This window comes from Nannospalax galili, unplaced genomic scaffold (assembly GCF_000622305.1).
Source record: "Nannospalax galili isolate Female #2095 unplaced genomic scaffold, S.galili_v1.0 scaffold1382, whole genome shotgun sequence".
In the NCBI taxonomy this organism is placed as follows: Eukaryota; Metazoa; Chordata; class Mammalia; order Rodentia; family Spalacidae; genus Nannospalax; species Nannospalax galili.
In genome coordinates this window covers 982,867-999,851 of record NW_008348397.1, presented here as the reverse complement: position 1 = coordinate 999,851, position 16,985 = coordinate 982,867, and the positions used below count along the sequence as shown (strand labels likewise).

Genomic DNA, 16,985 nt, shown 5'->3' with positions numbered 1-16,985 from the left:
GAGGGAGGGAGGGAGGGAGGGAGGGAGGGAGGAAGGAAGGAAGGAAGGAAGGAAGGAAGGAAGGAAGGAAGGAAGGAAGGAAGGGCTATCAGTGACTTCTGTTCCCCAAATTCTCTTGGATGTGGGTCTGTCCCTTGGCGTTTGGTCAATATACCTGGTGTCACACCCTTAATAAAACCAACACTTCCTCTCCGAGCAGCTATCAATTGCCAATAGATCCTTAAATGTGATTGCCTTATAACAGAGGATTTTAAGTGAAAAGTATTGACTCTGCTTATTAGCTGGGCTTGGCTCAAAAAATTGTATTGGAATCATGTTTTACTACTTTTATAGTTCATTTTATACCATCACACAAACACACATGGATGTATTAAACAGTCTTGAATGTCTAGTTCACATATTTTTTTCCATACTTTCCTTGAAAGATGACAGAATTAGGAAAGGAAAAGAAGTTGCAGAGCAGACTAGACCAGAGTTCATGAAAATACTATAAAGTAATATTTTCCTGTTGGGTGGACCCAAGTGTTTCCTCAAAGAACCATTGTAACCCTCACTGCCACCATATTTGAAAAAGCCAAAAACATAATGTAGAGATTTTCCATTATGCTAATTTTAAAGTTATTTCTCCATCCTAAAAGCTATACTTAATTTGTATAATCAGGTATTTTGGAAAGAATGGATAATGGTGTGGTTTATTGTGTGACATTTTATCTCAGTAAATGTATGGTCTCTAAATGTGAACATTCTCATCACAGATGAGTAAGTTTCCATTTCTGACTCCATATGAAGTAAAGTCTTCATAAACAAATTACCTAGACCAGCATCTAAATCTGTTCAGTTGCAGTCTCACCTAGTAATATTCACATAAACAGGTTTTGATATTGGTTTCATTTAAGGAAAGAAAGGAACTGTGTCAATTTTTATTAAATCTGAAAAATTGGTGCAGTAGTATTCTGCAGTTTTCCTGCATGTGCTAGGCAAGCCCTCTATATATATTATAATTTTGCTGTGCTACCAGCACTGTAGGGTTTTGTTTTGTTTTGTTTTAGTCTTTTTGAGACAGGGTCCCCTGTAGCCCAAGCTGGCCTGGAACCCATTATATAGACCAGACTGGCCTTGAACTCACAGAAATCCGTCTACCTCTGCCTCCCAAGTGTTGGGATTAAAGGCGTGCACCACCACTTTAGGGTTTTTGGTTTTGAGGATTTTTGGGGAAGGGGGGTGTTGCTTGTTTTTTTAAGAGTAGACTCTAGGGAGGAACCTGTCATTCCTAATTTTAGGCTGAGCTCTGTGTGCTTCCTGCTTGCTGGAGATACTAGTAAAAGGAAGTAAGAACCAGCAAGCCACAGATATGTTTAGTCCAAGAATCTCTTTAGCATATGATCTTTAGAAGTTCTGTTTGTCACCTCCTATGGCTAGCCATTTAAAATACCACTGGAAAAATAGGAAAAACAGAGAAAAGTAACAGTGACCACCTGAGGAAACTTCATCCACTTTCAGAATAGTTGCTTGCTTGAATTTAAACCCTTGATGTTTCTTGCTAACTATATGAGAACCACACTTTGGTTTCTCAGTATATCTAGAATTTCATTTTTAAAATTTTCAGGGAAATGGCTGTAAGTATAACCAGTATTAAATTGCTTCTTAAATTTGTTGTAATAAGAGATAATACTCTAGAGCCAGATGTGATGGTGTATACCTGTAATTCTAGCACTTGGCAATATCTACATAATGAGTTCCAGGCCAGCCAGGGCTACATAGTAAGAACTTCTTCACATACACACAGGGGAAGTTTTTAAAGGCTTTAAAACAGAGAATGGTTGGGGCTGGAGAAATGGCTCAGCGGTTAAGAACACTGATTGTTCTTGCAGAAGACCCGGGTGCACTTACTTACATGTGGGCAATACATTCATATACATAAAATAAAAATAAATAAAATATAAAAAATAACTTTAAAAAAATATATAGAATTGTTGAAAACAAATTAACTGACTGAAGTCATTTCTTACCTTATCAGGAATGTTGGAAAGCTCAACCAATTTTCTTGCTCCCTTGAGTCTATTGAAGAGATTGAGGAATTTTAGGCTTTCAGAGTTTTTTTTTTTTTTTTTTTGAGACAGGGTTTCCGTGTAGCTCCAGCTGGCCTGGAACTCACAGAGACTGCCTCTGCCTCCCAAGTGCTCGGATTAAAGGTGTGTGCTGCCACATCCCATCAGCTTTCAGTTTTAAAATTACTGAATCCTGCACCTGAATTTTAGGACTCTTGAGGCTGAGACAGGAAGATCAAGAGTTGGAAGCCAACCTGGTCTACATAGTGAGACCAGGTCTCAAAAACAAACAATAACTAGAGATAGCTTGGTGGTAGAGTGTTTCCCTAGCATGTACAAGGCCCTGGATTTGATCCCCTGCATCACAAAACAATAAAATTATTGCTGAATCAAGTTGGACAGAATATTGATCAATTACAAAGCATCCCAAAGTGAGCAAATTGACAAGAGGAAAACATTAAACACAGAGAAATGATCATGCATCAGCCCTCTTGCCTGGGCCTCTCCAGTGCTACACTGCCTGCTACAGGGTGCTAAGAAGTCAGTGGTAGGAAATGAAAAATTTTGGGTTCATTTCAATTATTTGTTGGATGAATTGTGAACTTAAATATTAAATCTTTCATTTCTTCTTCTTATTCTGCCTCTTTCTTCAAAATAGGCCTGGAATGTTCTGGCTCTGGATGGTAGTAACTGGCAGCGAATTGATCTGTTTGATTTCCAGAGAGATATTGAGGTATGATTATGTAGTGCCTTAGTAATTACAACATTTTCCCTAGCCACACAAAATTTTTTTTTTCTCACTGGAGAAGTTACTAGTTTTGGTAAATCTGTACTTCATAGATGCCGCCAATGTTCTCAAGAGGTGGCTCCTCAGGTGGTTTTTTTGGGGGAAAGTATGTGGTACTAGGATTCAAACCTAGGGCCTCACACATGGTTAAGCAGCACTTTTCTTTTTTTCTTTCTTTAGTCTTTTTTTTTGAAACAGTGTCTTCCTGGCCTGGAACTTAATATGTAGACCAGGCTGGCCTGGAACTCCTAGAAATTCACCTGCCTCTGTCTCTTGAGTGCATACCCGGCTGGTAAGCAGCACTTTCTAACTTAGCTGTATCTCTGTTTCTGAGCTATATCTTTGTCTCTTCAGTTTTTGAGGATAGGTGAAATAACATTAAATTCTTTAGAATAATTTTAATCCTGAATTAGGACTAAAAGTGTTTTTTATTTATTTGTTTTTGCAGGTTTATGTTTGTTTGCTCATTCAAAGGAAATTATTTTATATCTGTTTGATTAATACTAAGCAAGTGTAAACTTATTGGGATGGTATTTATTTTTTGTCTTTTTGAGACAGGGTCTCCCTGTAGTCACAGCTGGCCTAGAACTCACTGTGTACACCAGGCTGGGCTCGAACTCACAGAGTTCCAACTGCCTCTGCCTCCCAAGTGCTGAGGATTAAAGGTGTGCGCCACCACAGCCAACCCCTTTTTTCCATTTTTATCTTTTAGTATACCTTGTTTTCTCTAAATGGAAAAGCATGGTGGCAGCCAGGACCCCACATGGGTGCATGCCTGTAATTCCAGCATTTAGGAGGCAGAAGCAGGAATATCAGAAGTTTTAGGCCAGGGGCTTGGGAGATGGCTCAGTTGCATAAGCATGATGACCTGAGTTCAGATCCCAGTACCCATGTGCAAGTTGGATATGGAGGTGGGGTGGGATGGGGCAATAGGTAGATCCCAAGACCTAGCCAATCTAACCAAAGTGGAAGCTTCAGATTCAGAGAGACACTCTTATCGCCAAAAATAAGGTGGCAAAACATTTGTGGAAGACATCATGACATCAGCCCCTAGCCATACATACCCACATAGGCAAATGCGCCTGCATACATGTGCACACACACAAAGTTCAGAGTCATCCTCAGCTATGTAGCAAGTATGATGCCAGCCTGTCTTTAAAAACTCCCCCCAAAACAGACATCAAAGACCACAGGCATTAAGTCATACCCCCCCCCGCCCAATTTTCTGATCTCATGGGTATATGTGTTTAAAGAGACATGTCCACAAAATCATTCAGCAAGGTGTTAAATGTTCATTGAGTCCCTACTGTATGCAGAGTGCCATAGTATAGTAAGTGTTTTGGAAAGGACACAAAAATAAATGTAGTTACTGTCCTTTAGTAGCTGTGGTTTAGCCCAGGTGGGCAGTATTCATGCATGTAAAGATGTAAGACATTTAGAAAAAACCATTCCTCAGGCCAGGCGTGGTAGCGCATGCCTTTAATCCCGGCACTCGGGAGGCAGAGGCAGGCAGACTCTGTGAGTTCAAGGCCAGCCTGGTCTACATAGTGAGTTCCAGGACAGCTGGTGCTACAGGGAGACCCTGTCTCAAAAAGACCAAAAAAAGAAAAAACATTCCTCAAATGCAGGTTATCTTACAGTTGAACAAAAAAAATAAGTATAGGCTGTAGGCATGTTTCAAGCAATGGATTACTCAAAAAAGCTTTCTCAGAGTGAGTTGAAATGTTCTTACTTAGATCTTGGAAACAAGTACAAACCTTTTCTCTGTTATAAGTTGTTAAAAATGAAGATGTATTCTTATCAAAAGCAATGAGGTAGACTATCTTTTTGCTTACCTGTCTCTTTTTATAGGGCCGGGTAGTGGAGAATATTTCAAAACGATGTGGGGGCTTTTTACGAAAGTTAAGTCTTCGTGGGTGTCTTGGAGTAGGAGACAATGCATTAAGGTAAAAACAAAACTGGTTTATTTGTTTTGGGGTTTTTTTGTTTTGTTTTGTTTTCTGAGTGTCTCTCTGTAGCCCCAGCTGGCCTGGAACTCACTGTGTAGACCAGGCTGGCCTCCATCTCACAGAGATCCGCCTGCCTCTGCCACACCCAACCCTGTTGTTGAAAATTTACCAGATACTTGCATAATGCCGAGCTGTTATTTTCCTCCACCCAACAGCCAATCCACTGAATCTGCAGATACTAACTAGCTTTTTTGTAATTCAGTTCAGTGATAACACTAAACACCCAGATGTAGCCCAGTCCCCAGAGGCTGCCAGCTCAGTCCAGTAGTCTCTCCTACTTCAGTGCCAGTTGCAACTGTGTGCTTAGGAGTGGTGGTCTGTAAATGCTACTGTGTGCTTAGGAGTGGTGGTCTGTAAATGCTACTGTGTGCTTAGGAGTGGTGGTCTGTAAATCAGGAGGGGTTCACCATGACACTCCCTTCGATTTTTATAATTTGCTAGAATGAGTCCTGAATTCATGAAAGAATTTTAGTTATTAGTACCAGTTTATTATAATGGGCATAATGAACATCCAGATAAAAGGTAAGATTTAGAAGGATCTGAAGCATAAGAGCATCTGTCAATAGAGGGGCATGCCACCCTCCTAGCACACCAACCCAGATGCTCTGATCACCGTTATTCAGAGGTTTTTATGGAGGTTGTGTTACAAAGGCATAGTTGAAGACCAAATACTAGAACAAAAGATACCTGTCACTCAGGAATTTATAAGAGTCTTAGGAGCGCTATGCTGGGAATCAGGGATGAAAACCAAATATATTTCTCATACATATTACAACATAGGTACCAACAACCAATATTACTAATAATGATGCCTTCTATTTTTTATGTCTAGAATTTTGTCCAATTTATTTATAACCTTTTATTCTGTTTCTTTCCCATAAAGGACATTTGCACAAAACTGTAGGAACATTGAAGTACTTAATCTAAATGGGTGTACAAAGACAACAGATGCGTAAGTATTCTGTTTTAGAAGGGTAAGTCATAGCCCATAAGTCTGGCCTAGACTATCCTTAATTGTAGGCTAATGAGCACATCTAGAATGTTTCGTCTTGGTTTATAAATGGAAAAGGTTTTGTATTTGTTTTGTTTCTGTTTGGCTTGTGATGCTAGGGTTGGAACCCAGAGCTTTGCACAGGCTAGGCAGACCCTAAACCACAGCCTACAGCTTTAGCCCTAGAAGAGAAATCTTAAAAAGAAAAAGCATGAAAATAGAAATAGAGTAGAATTTATTTTGAAGTCTTGTCTGTTAATATTTAAAGTGCAACTTTAGGGGCTGGAGAGATGGCTCAGCAGTTAAGTACACTGGTTGTTCTTGTAGAAGACCCAGGTTAAATAAAATTTTTTTTAAAAAGTGCAACTTTAAAAAATACTTTTTCAAGATTTTGTTTTATATGTGGGGGGTATTTTTCCTGCATGTATGTATGTAAATATACCACTTGTGTGCCACAGAGACCAGAAGAGGGCACCAGATATTCTGGAACTGGAGTTACAGACAGTTGTTAACAACCATGTGGGTAGGGTGCTGGAATTCGAACCTGGGTCCTCTGCAAGAGCAGGCAGTGCTCTTAACTGCTGAGTCATCTCTCCAGCACCCTTTTTTCTTTTTTAGAAATGAACAAGCTGTTTTAAAATTTTATATGTGAATGCAGTGACTAAAACAGTTTTGAAAAATGAAGAACACTAGAGTGGTCATGTTATCTGATGAAATTTTACATTGGTCATAGGTAGTGAATGTCTGTACTTGGGAGGCTGAAGGAGGAGGATTGCCAGTTTCAGGCTCTCCAGTTTTGAGACATTGTCTCAAAAGAACAGAGCAAACAGATAACAAAACTAAAGCCTGGAACAGTAGAAGAAAGCAGTAGATTGACTAGTGGTAGGAGGACATTGTTAGATTGTGGCAGTGATGAGATATATTGTTCATGCTTACATAGATTTGAAATTTTACACAAGTTAAAAAATTAGAGGGGCTAGAGAGATGCCTAGGCAGTTAAGAGCACTGGCTGCTCTAGCAGAGGACCTGGGTTTGGTTCCCAGCACCCACATGACAGCTAACACCTGTCCCTAACTCTAGTTCCAGGGGATCCTATGCCCTCTTCTGGCCTCCATGGGCTTTACATGACACAGGTGGCAGGCAAAACACTCATATAAACAAAATATTTTTTTTAATTAGAAAACTTTGCTTCTGAGACGCTCTGAGAAAAAAGCTTGTTGTGGCACATACTTATAGTCCCAGCTCTTGGGAGTTTGTGTTAGTTCAAGGCCAGAGGCTACAGAGTAAGACCCTGCCTGAAGGAAAAAAAAAATCAATATGCTTTCTCGCCCAACCGCTTGCTTTCTTCAGCTAAATGGTGAACGTTCCCCCACTAGACTTTCTACAGAAAATGTAGCAAGCACCAGCCCCACAAAGTAAACAGTACAAAGAAGGGCAAGAATTCTGTCTGCCCAGGGAAAGCAGTGTTAACAGTCAAGAAACAGAATAGCTACAGCAGGCAGACTAAGCCTGTTCTCTAGGAAAAGGCTAAAACTACAAAGACGATGGTGATGAGGCTTGAGAATATTGAGCCCAACTGCAGATCTAAGAGAATGTTGCCTTTTAAGAGATAGAAATGTTAGTCCTTGCACTTGGGAGGTAGAGGCAAATCATTGAGGCCAGCCTGGTTTACTTAGTGAACTCCAGGCTAGCCAGAGCTATGCAGTAAGAACCTGTCTCAGTCAATCAATAAGCATTTTGAGCTGAGTGGTAATAAGAGAAAGGGCCAAGTGATCCAGTTCTAGACTAGTTTTGTAATGAAGACATAGTTTGTCATGCCCATAGCAGTCCTTCCTTTGTATACCTTACGAAAGTTCAGTTCTTTTGTTCCTGCCATGCAAAAAGTTCTTACAAATAGACATTTTAAGTGAAAGAATAGAGGCAGAACTTTTGGTATTTGTGTTAAACAGCAAGAACTGTCTGGTTTTACAGTACTTCCATGTGTGTGTGTGTGTGTGTGTGTGCTCACACTTGCCCCAGTGCAAGTTTATAGATCAGAAAGCAGCTTTGGGGAGTTGGCTCTTTCCTTCCACCATGGGATCCAAGTATTGAACTCAGGTCATCAGGATTGTATGGCAAGGTCTTTTTTACTTGCTGAGCCATTTCACCAGCCCAGATATGTTCATATTTTAAATATGTATTCATTATTTTCTTTTTCTCTATTTTCAGTACATGTACTAGCCTTAGCAAGTTCTGCTCCAAACTCAGGCACCTTGACTTGGCTTCCTGTACATCTATAACAAACATGTCTCTCAAAGCTCTGAGGTAAATGTCTTACAATAAGCATGTCCATTGATACATATTTTGAAAGAAATAACTGATAGCCAGGTGTGGTGGAGCATGCCTTTAATCCCAGCGCTTAGAAGGCAGAAGCAGGCAGATCTCTCTGAGTTCTGTAACTGATAATTCAGTTGGAATTGAAAACAGCAATGTTTTATGAATGGATACTATAGTACCAGTAGATCTTTTCTCTTATCACTTAGTCAGATTAAAATTACAGGATATATTTAAATAAAATGACTTGAGGAAACTAGAATTTTTGAACAGAGTTCTATGGGTTATTTTTAATGATTAGATTTTCATGAAGGCCTATTTTTTTTAAAAAGAAAGAAAATGCCATTTAGTGATCAAAATAGGGTTCTAGAACCAGTTTATCATCCAGGTGCTTTTGTTAAACAGCCTTTCAGACCTTTTCCTTATCATCTTAGAGCATTGTTAACTAGGATTACACAAGATACCTTTAGAGTGACTGTAGAAAATTATGCCTATATTCAATAGTTTTTGTGTTATAACAGCTTCATGTGTTTCAGCCTAATACATATAAGGTACTTTTAAAAGCCACCTAGTATATGGTAAGCAGTTAAAATATATTTTATTTGATATTTTTTTCTATGAGTGTATTGCCTGCATGTGTGTAAGTGCACCCATGTTGTACAGTCTCAGAGGTCAGAAGAGGGTGTTGGATCCCCATGGAACTGGAGTTAAGGATGGTTCTTGGCTTCCCTGTGCGTGCTGGGAATCGAACCCAGGTCTTCTGCAAGAGTAGTCAGTGCTCTTAACTGCTGAGCCATCTCTCCAACCCCAAATTTTCATATATTTTTAAATACTTTATTAAGCGGGGCATTGTAGTGCAAGCCTATAATCCCAGCACTTGGAGCCTGAAGTAAGAGGATCATTTGCTTAAGAACAAGCCTGGGATATATTGTGAAACTTAATTTCAGAAACAGAGGGACAGACAGATTGACTGACTTTATAAACAGACAACACTGTTAAACCTAAGACTTTGTACATGCTAAGCAAGTGATTTACCACTCCACCCTTGTTTATCATTTTTATTGATTTATTTCTGTTTTTTGAGACAGGGTCTCAGGCCAATCAGGCTGACCTTAAACTCCACACAGGCAAGGATGACCTGATTCTCCTGTATGTACCTAACTCCTTGATGATGTGATTATAGGCCTGCACCACCACACTTGGTCTCTCTTTTTTTAATTTTAGATAGTGTTTCTCTTTTTAAAATTTTTGTTTTTATTACTATTTTTTATATGTATAAGTATATTGCCTGCATGTGCGTAAGTGCACCTGTGTTGTGCAGTACTTAAGGAGGTCAAAAGAGGGTGTTGGAGTCCCTGGAACTGGAGTTACGGATAATTGTTAGCCACTATGTGGGTACTAGGATTCAAATTAGGGTCTTGGGTCCTCTGCAAGAGCAGCCAGTACTCTTAACTGCTGAGCCATCTCTCCACCCCAACAGTATTTCTCTTAAGTTACCCAGGCTGGCCCTGAACTCACTCTGTAGCCTAGACAGGCTTTGAATTTAGGATCCTTCTGTGTCAGACTCTCCAGTAGCCAGGATTACAGGCCTGCAACACCAGGCACTATTTGTTACAACCTCTTTGGGTTTTTGTTTTTTTGTTGTTGTTGAGGTTTTTTTGTTTGTTTGTTTTTTGAGACAGCATTTCATGTATTCCAGGCTGGTCTTGAACTTGACTTGTAGCTGAAAATGATCAACTTCTGAAACTCCTGCCTCTACTTCCCAAAGAAAATGTATCTTAAAAAGGAAAGTGAAATCTACTTTTTAACTAGGTTTTTCTGAATAATTACAGTACCATGTGTTAGTTGTACTTATGCATAAGAATTAAACTGTTAGCCAGGCTCTCTATATTATGATGTTACACACTTGTGATGTCAGCATTAGGGAGGCTAAAGCAAGCATACCACAAGTTTGATGCTGGCCTGGGTTACTTAATATCAGGCCAGGCAAGGCTATAGCAAGACCCTATCTTAGAAGTGGGATGGGGGGTTGTTAGCAGTTAGAGTATAACTAATCTAAAAACATGGCTCCTTTTGAGAAACTCCTTAAGAATAATAAGCATATAACATCTAAAACTATTTGCCATGTGGGGTAATAAATATAACACTTGTCATTTATAAAATATAAATTATTCCATTTATTGAAGGCTTAGTCGAGTATATAAGACAGTTACAGATTTAAAATATCTAAAAAGTCGTCTGATGCAAGGTACTATTGATGCAGCCGTGGTGCATCTAAGTAAGGGATTGTTGCTTCCCTTGAGTTTTCACAAGGCCATGAATGAAAAGTACATCTATGCACATATTGTAGTCCTGTGTAATAGCCAATGATAGAAGTGATTTTGTTAGTTTTGAGAGAACCTAGAAAAGGGATATGGTGAATCTGGACTGAGGTTTAAACAAATTTCCTAAGTGACTTGCCTTCAGTCATATTACTTGTGTGGAAGATCAGCTTAAACCTAGATCTCCTGACTTTATTTTCTGGACTTAAATACTTAGAGAATACTGAAAATACTTAAGGAATATTTAAAACTTCATACATTGTTTCCAGAGAGTGTAGAAAGCTTGGAATTCTTTTGTATTCCACACAAGAAACTAAACTGATCAAAGCAGAAAGAATCAAATATGAAGCTAGTTTATTAAAGATTGAGATTGAACATAGTGTGTCCTAAAGTCAGCCTGCAGAAACTGTCCTGTAGAAATGTCCCAGATAAGGGTGGAACCCACTTTTAATCCCAACTCTCCAGAGGCGGAAGCAGGCGGATCTCTTGAGTTTGAGACCAGCCTAGTCTACATAGGGAGTTTCAGGCCTGCATAGTGAGACCCTGTCTAAAATTAATAAAGGTTTAACTTCGTTATTACAACTTGATAATAGTAAAATTAACTGACGGAGAATCTGGTTTGAGTTTGAACTCTTGTTTGTTACCGTGTAAATTTAAACCAGTCATTCAATTTCCAGTTTGTGCTTTGTGCTTGTTGGGTAAGCTGGATTTAAAATACCCTGCCTAGTGATGATAGTCCCACATGTGCACCACAGAAATGAGACTCTGGTGGCTTTGAATTGGAGTGGTGACATGCTTGTCTTATTTTGTTTTATCCTAAGTGAGGGCTGTCCACTGTTGGAGCAGTTGAACATTTCCTGGTGTGACCAAGTAACCAAGGATGGCATTCAAGCTCTAGTGAGAGGCTGTGGGGGTCTCAAGGCCTTATTCTTAAAAGGCTGCACACAGGTAATGCTCCATGTAGTGCTTGTGAAAGTCAGAGGAACTGTTCAGAAGCCCTTTGTAGGTATTCCCAAGATGTTTGTCTTTCGGGAAATGGGTGTTGTGTTACATTACCAACCAAAGGCACATGCTTATCAAAGGTTAAATTGTTTCTCTTAGAATTAGAAGAATAGCCGGGCATGGTGGCACATGCCTTTAATCCCAGCACTCAGGAGGCAGAGGCAGACGAATCTCTGTGAGTTCCAGGCCAGCCGGCACTATAGGGAGACCCTGTCTCAAAAAGAGGAAGGGGAGAGAGAGAGAGAGAGAGGAAGAGGAGGAGAGGAGAGGAGAGGGATTGGAAGAATTAATATCTGACCAAAATTTAAATTGTGCGGAAGAGGGGACAAGATGGAGAAAGACACTCACACAGTATGGTTTAGTGTGTACTAAAAAGAAGCTTTATCCCTGGTACTTTGTTCTGAATAGGGAAAGGGGGCAATCCTGGCAAGTGTTGATGCTTACCTTCTACCTGTAATATCATAAATGCAGAACTTCTCATTAAAAATTTTATGAAGCCAGGCTTGGTGGTAGATCCCTTTAATCCTAGCACTTGGGAGACAGACAGGAGTATCACCATGAGTTCAAGGCCAGTCTGGGCTACATAATAAGACTCTGTCTCAAAAAAAATTTTTGTAAGCTCAGTGTTCTCAGGTGAAAGAAGGAACTGATCAGACAACACTGGAAAGAAATGATCAAGAGTGAATATAGGTGTGACTTACAAAGTAGGGCTAGTCTGTTTTATCAATGGTTACTAAAGCTACACTGAGGATTCTATTAAAGATGCCCTTACTATGATGGGAAAGTGTTCCTTTGTTTGAAACAGAACCTTGGATGTCTGACTGACTGCCTTAAAACAGAAGCTCTGGTTATGTGTGGAATCCTGAAAAATATTGATTGGAATGCATCATTATGATGAGTTCCTAACCATGTTTCCAGTGTTCTCAGCAACAGATAACCATAGAGCGTCATCTCAGCTCCTTCTCCCAAAAGCTTTTAGAAAGGAAAACAAGAAACAGTATATGGGGTGTAGAAGTGTGAAATTTACATTGCCTTCCTCATCCTTTTTTAAGGCGTCATGAAGGGTATTTAATTTGTTTGAAATAAAATACATAGGCAGAAGTGATGGCACACTCTATATCCTTGGTACTCAGGAGGTAGAAACTTTCAGGAGAATTGCACCAGTCTGATCTACATAGGGAGTTCCAGGAAAACCAGAACTGAAAGAAAATCCATGAGCACTAGCAATGTTTATTTAATCTTTTTCTGAATTTGATATTAATAATTACAATTTGATATGACAAGAACTGACTTACAAATATCCTGGTAACTATTACTACCAGGAATTAGCTGTGTGATCATAAGTTTTTTTTGTTTTAATTTCTGGTTCATTATTCCTTTGAAACTTGGTTGACTATTTTGATAAATGTGTACACTCTTAAATTTTTCTCCTTTGCAACATGTTAGTGACCTCTTTCTTATTTTTTAATCTTTTCAGCTAGAAGATGAAGCTCTCAAGTACATAGGTGCACACTGTCCTGAACTGGTGACTTTGAACTTGCAAACTTGCTTAGTAAGCATCCCTTCTCAGTGCTTTTGTATTAGTAATTCCTTTCAGTAATATTATTATGAGTGTCATCAAGTCCAGTAGCTTATAGGCATGGTAACACACGTCTCTAATCCTACCACCTGCAAGATGGAGGTAGTAGGAAGATTAAGACTTCAAGGCCAGTCATGATTACATAGCAAGTTCCAGGCCAGCCTGAACTACATGAGACCCTATTTCCAATTTTTTTTTTTTAATTTACAAAATTTATTCTAAGCTGGGCTGGTCTACATAGTTCTAGCTTAGCCAGGGCTAGAAATCCTGTCTCAAAAAAAAAAGTAAAGCAAAGCCTGGTGTGGTAGTGCACGCACTCGGGAGGCAGAGGCAGGTGAGTTCCAATGAGTTCAAAGCCAGCCTGGTCTATGTAGTGAGTTCCAGGCCACTGAGAGACACTGTCTCAAAAAAGACTAGGAAAAAAAAGTGTATGTGTACATATCTGTATGTGGACACATGCATTTGGGTGCTAGAAGGAAAGAAAAGAAAGAAAGAAAGAAAGAAAGAAAGAAAGAAAGAAAGAAAGAAAGAAAGAAAGAAAGAAAGAAAGAAAGAAAGAAATTCTAGGTGTGGTGGCTCAAAATTATTATAGTCCTAGCTAGCACTTGGGAGACAGAGGCTTAATATATCTCTTTGAATTCCAGACCAGCCAGGACTACTTGGCAAGACCCTGCCTCAAAAAATAAAAACCCAGTGACTTAGCCAGGTTTGATAGCACAAATCTGTAATCCTAGCACTGAGCCGGCTGAGGCAAGAGGATCATGAGTTGGAAGCAGCCTAGGTTATACAACAAATTCTAGGCCAGCTTGGGCTGCGTAGTGAAACCCTGTTTCAAAGAAAACAAAAACCAAGGCTGGAGAGATGGTTCAGCAGTTAAGAACACTGGTTGTTCTTGCAGAAGACTGGGGGTTCAAATCCCAGCACCCACATGGCAGCTGACAACTGTCTGTAACTCCAGTTCCAGGGGATCCGACAGCCTTTTTTGTCTTCCGAGGGCATTGCATGACACGGGTGCACTTACCTACACGCAGGCAATACACATAAAATAATAAGTAAAAAAAAAAGAAAGAAAAACAAAAACCAAGCATGATGGCTAATAACTGTGATCCTGGCACTTTGGAGGCTAAAACAAAAGGATTTCCATGAATTGAGCCGAGTTGCATAGTTAGACCCCCATCTCAAACGCATACATACAAATGTTTGTGTAACACCTCTCCCTGTCCCCTGCTTTTTTTTTTTTTAATTGAGACAAGGTCTGCCTTGAACTTGAGATCCTCGTTCCCCATTCCCACCAATGCTGAGGTTACAGGTATACAGGTATATGCCCACATACCCAACTGTAACGTTTTTCTTAATAATTATAAGGAGTTGGAGAGATGGCTCAGCGGTTAAGAACATTGGCTCTTCCTGCAGAAGACCCAGGTTCGAATCCCAGCACCCACATCGCAGCTAACAACTATAGCTCTCCGTAACTCTAGTTCCAGGGGTGCACTTACCTACATGCAGACAATACACACGTACACATAAAATTAATAAAATATTTTAAAAAAATAACAGTTGTAATTTAAATGGAATATTCTTTATTATAAAAGCTGAAATGGATGCTGTGATGAGATTGCAGCCATCCACTCTTAATTTTTTCATTAAACATTTTAATTATACTTGTAAATATGTTCATTATTAACATATTCATTATTAACATATGTTCATTATTGCTGTCTTACCTATTTTCTAGGTTTTAAAGTTTTTTTTTTCTTTTGTCTTTTTGAGACAGGGTCTCCCTGTAGCCCCAGCTGTTCTGGAACTCACTATGTAGACCAGGCTGGCCTCAAACTCACAGAGCTCCACCTGCCTCTGCTTCCCAAGTGCTGGAATTAAAGGCATGCACCACCACGCCTAGCTGGTTTTAAAGTTATTTAATTGAACCCATACCATAGCATGCCCCATGCTATTCCCAGTGTCATTAAGTTAAAAGAATCCCAGTATAACATCTTCCCTTTATACCGAAAATGAGCACAGATTATTGTGCAAACCAGATCAGGAGTTGAAAGATAAGCTGTTGTGTTCTTTTCATTTTGGTATCTGATTATTATTAAACCAGCCTAGATTTCTTTATGCTCTTATTTTTACAGAAGTATTTTATTTTTCCCTTTTCATCTTCTAAGTTACTAATATCTACACATTTTTTTCTCTTATTTTTTAGCAAATCACAGACGAAGGTCTCATTACTATATGCAGAGGGTGCCATAAGTTACAGTCCCTCTGTGCCTCTGGCTGCTCCAACATCACAGATGCCATCCTGAATGCTCTAGGTCAGAACTGCCCTCGGCTTAGGTAAACATTTTTATTTAACTCAAGGAAATCAAGGAAAGGAGAAAAGAAAAGGCCTTCTTCATCCATAGTCTGCCCTTGGAACTTTGAAACTGTAAGGTCAACAGTGCAATGCCACTCACTACTCTTTTACCACCTGCCTGCTTTGTGCTACCATGACATGCAGACAGCATGAACCAAAAAGCTATAGTCCCCAAATCTTAATAGCTAATCATACTAGGGAAAAAGTAGTCATTTGTTTCATTTACTTGAAATGAAATACAGGCATTTTATTAATGCTCTCATAAAATTACTTTCTCCACTTTTTAGAAGCCCATCTAAGGGCATTATATCATACCAGTACATAGAAGGGAAAATTTAAGAAGAAAACCCAGGTCTACAGGAGAACCTCTTTTGTGTTTTTCATTTTGTAAAACGGCCTTATTTCTCTGTGGGTCTTCCCTGCATGAGTACGGGGTTGGGTGAATATTTACACAGAATTCTGTTAGGATACACATTGTATCAAACCATAGTAATACTTTGTCATCACATGCATCACATTATTTTGTAGTGAGTATGGGTGATCCCTGTGTATATTTTGTTTTCTGCAATTGTTCAAAATATTTTTATTTATTATTTTTATTTTTTGTGTATGACTGTATTTCCTGCATGCATGTAAGTGCATCCATGGCTGCAGTGCCCACAGAGGTCAGAAGAGGGTGTCAAATCCTCTGTAACTAACTGGAGTTATAGATGATTGTTAGCCACCATGTGGGTGTTGGGAACCAAACCCAGGTCCTCTGCAAGAGTGGCTAGTGCTCTTAACCACAGAATCATCTCTCCATTCCCATCTTTTGGTTTCTAAAACAACACTTACATAATGCTTATAAATTGGGTATCCTTTTAGGTGCTTTACAAATTAAAAAGTTTTATGTAGCTGGGCATGGTGGCGCATGCCTTTAATCCCAGCACTTGGGAGACAGAGGCAGGTGTATCTCTGTGAGTTCGAGGCCAGCCTGGTCTACATAGTGAGTTCCAAGACAGTTGGGGCTAGGAAGATCTTGCTTCAAAAAGACAAAAAAAAAAAAAAGTTTTATGTAGAGTATTTTGCCTGTATGTAAGTATACCATGTACATGCAGTGTCTGCAAAGATGAGAAGAGAAACACTGATCCCCTGGAATTGGAATTGTACATGGTTGTCAGCTGCCATGTGGGTGCTGGAAACAGAATCCTGGTCCTCTCCAAGGGCAGCCAGTGCTCTTAAGTAGTTGAACTATCATTTCAACCCTCTAAAAACTTTGATTATTACCTGGTGATAGACCTAACCATAATTGTGGAAAGCATCTAAGTTTCATAATAGGTAATAGACTTGTTCAAAATCAGTACGATGAGAAGAAGCATGGCTCTTCCGAAGAGCCAAGGAACCAACCAAACCTTTATCTAATAAAACCAGTACACATTATCCTTTTCTATCTTCAGCTCCAGCCTCCTGTGTGGGTCATAATAGTGTTAGAACCTTTACTGGTTCTCAAAGGTTGTATTTAGTCAGATCATGTTCTCTGATTGGATACAACATTTATTTCTATTTTTTATTTGATAATGATTTGTTGCACTTTTGCTTTCAT

General features: G+C 39.4%; 1 protein-coding gene across 2 annotated transcripts in view; it reads left to right on the top strand.

Moving 5' to 3' along the window:
* Fbxl20 (F-box and leucine rich repeat protein 20) overlaps positions 1-16,985 on the top strand; it is a 94,120-nt gene that overhangs the window by 65,713 nt on the left and 11,422 nt on the right. For both annotated transcript variants that reach the window (XM_029569447.1, XM_029569448.1), the window contains exons 4-10: positions 2,707-2,781; positions 4,687-4,781; positions 5,728-5,796; positions 8,044-8,139; positions 11,291-11,417; positions 12,949-13,023; positions 15,254-15,384. In XM_029569447.1, the coding sequence (XP_029425307.1) occupies positions 2,707-2,781; positions 4,687-4,781; positions 5,728-5,796; positions 8,044-8,139; positions 11,291-11,417; positions 12,949-13,023; positions 15,254-15,384 (668 nt within the window). The remainder of the gene's footprint in view (positions 1-2,706; positions 2,782-4,686; positions 4,782-5,727; positions 5,797-8,043; positions 8,140-11,290; positions 11,418-12,948; positions 13,024-15,253; positions 15,385-16,985) is intronic.